The sequence below is a fragment of the Zalophus californianus genome, chromosome 5 (assembly GCF_009762305.2).
Source record: "Zalophus californianus isolate mZalCal1 chromosome 5, mZalCal1.pri.v2, whole genome shotgun sequence".
In the NCBI taxonomy this organism is placed as follows: Eukaryota; Metazoa; Chordata; class Mammalia; order Carnivora; family Otariidae; genus Zalophus; species Zalophus californianus.
The window spans coordinates 979,588-985,738 of NC_045599.1; the positions used below are offsets into that span (position 1 = coordinate 979,588).

The 6,151-nt window shown below is 42.6% G+C and overlaps 1 protein-coding gene across 1 annotated transcript in view; it reads left to right on the forward strand.

Moving 5' to 3' along the window:
* NLRP3 (NLR family pyrin domain containing 3) overlaps window positions 1-4,847 on the forward strand; it is a 51,324-nt gene extending 46,477 nt beyond the window's left edge. Inside the window, exon 11 of the mRNA XM_027624375.2 lies at window positions 4,562-4,847. Within this exon, the coding sequence (XP_027480176.2) occupies window positions 4,562-4,610 (49 nt within the window). The 3' untranslated portion in view covers window positions 4,611-4,847. The remainder of the gene's footprint in view (window positions 1-4,561) is intronic.
* The last annotated feature ends 1,304 nt before the right edge of the window (window positions 4,848-6,151 follow it).

The window sequence follows — 6,151 nt, forward strand, 5'->3', positions numbered from 1 at the left end:
TCTTCCTCTTTTCCCTTTTTATCTATTAAATTGTCTTCCATGTCACTAATTAGTTCTTCTGCCTCATTTACCCTAGGTGTTAGAGTATCTAGATTAGATTGGATCTCATTGGTAGCATTTTTAAGTTCTGCCAATTCAGCTTTCATTTCTGCCCTTAGAGACTCTATGTTGTCATTAATTGATTTCTCCATTCTCGCTATCATCTTCATAATTGTTACCCTGAAGTCCATCTCTGACATCTTGGTTATATCTGTATCCATTTGTAAATCTGTGGCAGAAGTCACAGTTTCTGAGTCTTTCCTATTTTGGGTATTCCTCCTCCTAGTCATTGTGTTGAGGGGTGGTTGAGGGAGTGTACAGAGTCAAATTATTGACCACAACCCAAGCAAATACACCTGTTTTCTAGGGACCGTAGGGTTGCTGGCCTCTTGTTTTCCCAGCCTGTCTTCTGGGGGAGGGGCCTGCCATGCTTTTACTCAGGCAACCCTGTCTGGGCAGAGTTGCCCTGCCCCCTGTGGGGGGAGGATGGGGTCACTGAAAACCGGTTTTTTGGGGCTTTTGTTCTCTGGCGGCTTTCCCAGGCGGCTTTCCGCGTCTCTTCCATGAGTCAGAGCAGAAGAGACCGTTTCCAACACTCTGCCTCAGAGCAGAGAGATTGCAGTCTCTTCAGTGAGCTCTCCAGGCCACACTATCTCTGTTTCTGTCTGTGCTGCTATAAACTGCAGTGGCCTGGGTTGTGTGCCCCTCTGCAGCACTCCTAGTCCTGCCTCCAGGTCAGGGCACATCTCTGCCCTTTGTGCTTCTAAAACCACCAGCCGCTCCCAGTTCACACACGTGGCCCCACCACTCCAGGTTGTAGTCCAGTGGCTTGCCCTAAAGTCCTTTCCCCACCGCTACCAGTCTATGGGTCTGCCCCTGGTCCCCAGCGCCGGAGTCTTTTGGACCCCGGTGTTATTTCACCTTTCTGGCTCAAGTGCTTATGGCAGCTCCCTCCCTCTTCTGTTTATCTTCTGATATCTGCCCATGGAATACAGCTCCCCACTTCACACCTTGAAACCAACCACCTGCAATATTCTGTTTGTGGAGATCCAGATATATCTTCTTACATCAAAGACTGATTTCGTGGGTGTTCAGAGTGGTCTGGTAGATATCCAGCTCACTTCCAGGGACCAGTTGGAATAGGGTTCCCTACTCCTCTGCCATCTTTTCTCTCCTCCTCTTACTACAGTCTTTAGTTTAAAATCTAATTTCTCTGATATGAGAATTGCTACCCCAGCTTTCTTTTGAGGTCCGTTGGCATGTAAGATGGATCTCCATCCCTTCCCATTCAGTCTGGATGTATCTTTAGTTTCAAAATGAGTCTCTTGTAGACAGCATATGGATGGGTCCTGTCTTTTTATCCAATCTGCAACCCTGTGCCGTTTTATGGGAGCATTTAGGCCGTTCATGTTGAAGGTAACTATTGACAGATATGAATTTAGTGCCATCATATTGCCTGTAAAGTCCTGTTTTTATAGATGGTCTCTGTAAATTTCTGGTCTATATTACTCTTTGAGTTTTTCTTCTGTAGAATCCCCCTTAATATTTCTTGCAGGGATGGCTTGGTGGTCACATATTCTTTCAGTTTCTGCTGGTCCTGGAAGGTCTTTATCTCTCCATGCATTCTGAATGACAGCCTTGCTGGATAAAGTATTCTTGGCTGCATGTTCTTCTCGTTTAGTACCCTGCATATGTCTTTCCAGGCCTTTCTGGCTTGCCAGGTCTCTGTGGTCAAGTCTGAGGTTATTCTGATGTTCATCCCTCTGTATGTAAGAAATCTCTTCTCCCTCACTGCTCTCAGGATAGTTTCCTTGGCTCTAAGATTTGCAAGTTTCATAATTATATGCTGGGGTGTTGGTCTGTTTTTATTGATCTTGGGAGGGGTCCTCTCTTCCTCTTGGATGCGAATGTTTATTTTATTCCCCAGATTAGGGAAGTTCTCAGCTATGATTTTCTCAAATATATCTTCTAGTCCTCTCTCTCCACCCCCTCAGTTATCTTGATAATTCTGCCATTGGGACATTTCATGGCGTTATCGATCTCTCTAAGTCTGTTCTCATGGGCTTCTAGCTGTTTATCCTTATCATCTTCAGCTTCCTTCCTTTCTATCAGCTTATCTTCTAGATCACTAATTCATTCTCTGCCTCATTTACCCTGGTTGTTAGAGTATCTAGTTTAGACTGCATCTCATTCATAGGATTTTTAATTTGGCCTGGTTCAATCTCATTTCTGCCCTTAGAGATTCTATATTGTCAGTAATACTTTTCTGAACCCTAAGTATTGATTTCAGAATTGTTACCCTGAAGTCTGTCTCTGACATCTTGCTTATATCCATGTCCATTAGGTCTGTGACAGAGGCCATTGTCCCTTGTTCTTTTCTTTGTTGGGATTTCCTTCTCCTAGTCATTCTGTTGAGGGATTGTTGAGGGAATGTACAGAGTCCAAAATATCAACCACGACTCAAGCAAAATGCATCTATGAAAAAATCCAAAATAGTACAAAAGCTACCACAGATACACCATCAAAGCCACGACAATCCAACACAACACAAAAGAAAGATAAAAGAGAAAAAAAAAGAGGGGGCTGGGGAGAGAGATTATAATCCTCAGGGTGGTCACAGCAGGGTGATCTGCCTGTTCCTGCTTGATTTTTCATCTGTGTGTTAGAAGACACTATATCCCAAAATCGCAGAGAAATCAGAACTTACATATATATCAAGATAAAATTGAATAGAGTGAAAAATCGGCTAGTATGGGGTATAAATCTGTAAAACATATATGTGAAAAAGAAAATAAAAGTTAAGAAATGACTTAAAAACATAGGTTGGGAAATATGAATCTATTTGAATTGGGAACAGGGTTAAAGAAAAGAAGAGTAAGAAAAGACACTAATAAGGAAATGTAAAATTGTAGCATGAAGTATAAGCGAGTCTTGAGGGAACACCTGGAGCTCCCTATATTATTTTCCCCTGGCACTGGAATTTTACAGTCCTGTGGGAAATAAGCTTGTCATTCACCAGTTCTTCCAGTCTGTCTTCGGGGGGAGGGGCCTGCTGCTTGGCTTCTCAGGCGTCTTTGCCTGGGTGGAGTTGCCCTACCCCTTTTCAGGGGATGGGCTTAATGTGAGCTGCCTTTTGTTCCATGGCCTTCTTCCACTTCTCTCTAGAGGGTCAGAGCAAACGTGTTCATTTAAGGGGGTGCCCTTAACAAATCCTCCAGGTCAATCCATCTCCACCTCTGCTGGTACCAAACTCCACAGACTCACACATCTTCTGGGGGAGGTGCCTGTTGCATTGATTCTCAAATGTCTTTGCCCAACGGGGAATTGCTCTGCCCTTGCCTGGGGCTAGGCTAAGTAATCTGCTCCCATTTGCTCTTTGTGGCTTTGTTCCCCGAAGGCTTTCCATGCAGGTTTAGAGGACAAGAATGAAAATGACAGCCTCCCAATCTCTGGCACCAGAGCCGAAAGTTTGGGCCTCCAGTCTTCTGTGAGCCCTCAGAGAAAAGCAGTCGATAACTCCTCTCTCCCTGGTCTCTGGCCACACTCCGTGCTCACCCGGCCCTGTGACCAAGCATTTCTATCTCAGGCACAATACCCATTTGGAGTCTCCGAACCCAGCAGACTGCTTCAGCACACTCCCGTGCCACTGCTCCTGGGGGAGGAAGGGGGCTCTCCCTGGTTCTGCTACTTGTTGGGCCCCTGCTCTAAGATCAGTGTTTAGAGTGTAAACTGTGTTGCACAGTGTAAACTGTGCTGTGGATCACAGTTTATGGCAACCCTGAACCGAGAGCCCACTCCTCAGCTCTGTCTTTGCAGCCGGCTTCCCTGCTCTGATACCTGGGAGCTCAGCCGCACTCAGGCACCCCCTTCTTCCTGTGACGCTGAGGATCCTGAGACCACACTGTCCGGGTGAGGGTTCCACCTCCTGCTTAGCTGCCTGAGTGATATCCCTCAGCGGGGCACACTTCTAAAAGTTCTGCTTTTGTACTCTGCTGCTCTGTCACTTGCCGGGAGCCCGCTGACAGAAGCTTTCTGCCCCCGCCATCAATCTTCCCATATATTGCCTTGGATTCACTTTTCCGCACCTCCTACCTTGTGGAAGATGATTACTTTCTATTTGTAGTTGCAGCTAGTCTTTCCTTCCATCTCCGGTTGTATTCATAATGGTTTGATAGCTATCTCGCTGAATTCCTGGGACCAGATGAAATTAAGGTCTCCTACTCCTCTGGCATCTTGGACTCTTCTTTTCCTTAATTTTAAAAGAAGGTGACTAGAAATCTTTTTACTTTAAACTACTGAAGATAAGTTAAATTGCTTTATGCATTTAAAAAATCTCTTTGTCAAATGATTCACTTGTAGTAAATGGGGGAAAAATCATCTTACCCTAACTCTGATGGCTGAAATTTCAACTCTGATAGGACAGGAAGTTGAAAATCATGCAAAGGTACATTTTATAGTAGAGGGAACCTATACTCATAAATAAAAGTATTATGTTAAAAATGCATTTTGCCTTCAATTATAGGAGTTTATCTTGGATTTATCTGATCTCAGCAACAGTTCATCTGCCGTAGTTCATATTAATTGCCTCTCTGCACGTGGGACAACTCTTGAACCACATGGGATTGTTCAGGATGGAAACACTGCTTCCTCTGTTAAGTGAGCCATCCAGACTTCTGCTGATCAAAGCATAACCTGTGGACTGTTGATATAAGGAGCTTGTGCAAGAATGTAAATCAATCACATTACTAAGTATGCTTTTTAGATACACTGTTTTTTTTCCCCACTTGGTAAGACTATCTCAATAAAGGAAGCAGTATGTGATCTATATTCTGTTGTAAACTTTTTTTTTTTTTTTCTCGTCTTGGACCAGCACTTGGGAGTAACTCAGATCTAGATTTTTGTTTTTTGCATCTTGGTGAAGTGAACTATTGCACACTGTCTCCCTGCTACACACACCTTGACATGCTAGGTAAAATGTAATTAACACACAGTTAAGCTGGAAAGAGAAAAACTTCTGGGCACCAGGAACTTAAAACTGAATTAAGAGTTTACCAATCACCCAGAGGAATATCTGAATAAATAAAGATGCCACAGTATGACTATTAATTTGGAAAAATCCATGAGACTTTCTATACCAGTAGAACTAAAAAATGAGTAAATTCTCTAGATAGAAGATTGATATACAAACATCTACAGAATGCAATTGGAAAAAAATCATTCTTCTCAACTATCATAGTAAAGATTGGATCAGGTATGAAGCAAATGGATGCTGAACTCTAAAGAGAGATATAAATAAAGAGCAGGATACTTGTGTAGTCAGAAAGTATCTCTCCACAGTTGGCTAATCAGTTGCAAAAGAAAAATAGTAACTATACAAAGAAAAGGAATTAGATAGTAGCATGACCATCTAATAAAAAATATCAATGGAGGCAAATGGATGTTGGCTTTTGGGTGAGGTGACTTGAGAAGGAACTGTTATCACTTGTGTATAATTCTGGCATAGAATGCATGTCCAGAATCTAATCATCAGGAAACACTGGATCAGCTCCAAATGTGGAAGTGCTATTAAAAAGGGGAGTTCTATCTGAAGAGGGGACTGTCTTCTTCAAGAATGTCAATGTCAGTATTGACAATGGTAATTCTTGGGGGGTGGTTATGGGATTGCTCTATGTACTATTTTTATTCTTTTTTTTTTTTTAAGATTGATTTATTTGTTTGAGAGAGAGAACTCACGAGAGCGGAGGGAGGGGCAGAGAGAAAAGAGAATCCCAAGCAGACTGTGTGCTGAACACAGAGTCCTACACAGGGCTTGATCTCACAACCCTGAGATCATGATCTGAGCCAAATAAAGAGGAGTCTGATGCTCAACTGAGTGAGCCACCCAGGCAGACCTACTATTCTTACTCTCGCCTCTTTTCTCTACATATGGAATTACTTCCTACTGAAAAGTTAAAAAAAATCAAAATGATTAACAGCATTCCTAAGCACCTACAATTTAAAGTGTAATAAAACCCTATTAATTATAGCAATAAAAACTATCAGGTGCCTGAAGTAAATCTTTAAAAAATTGTACAAAAAATTATACAAAAAAGACCTAAATAAATGGAGAACT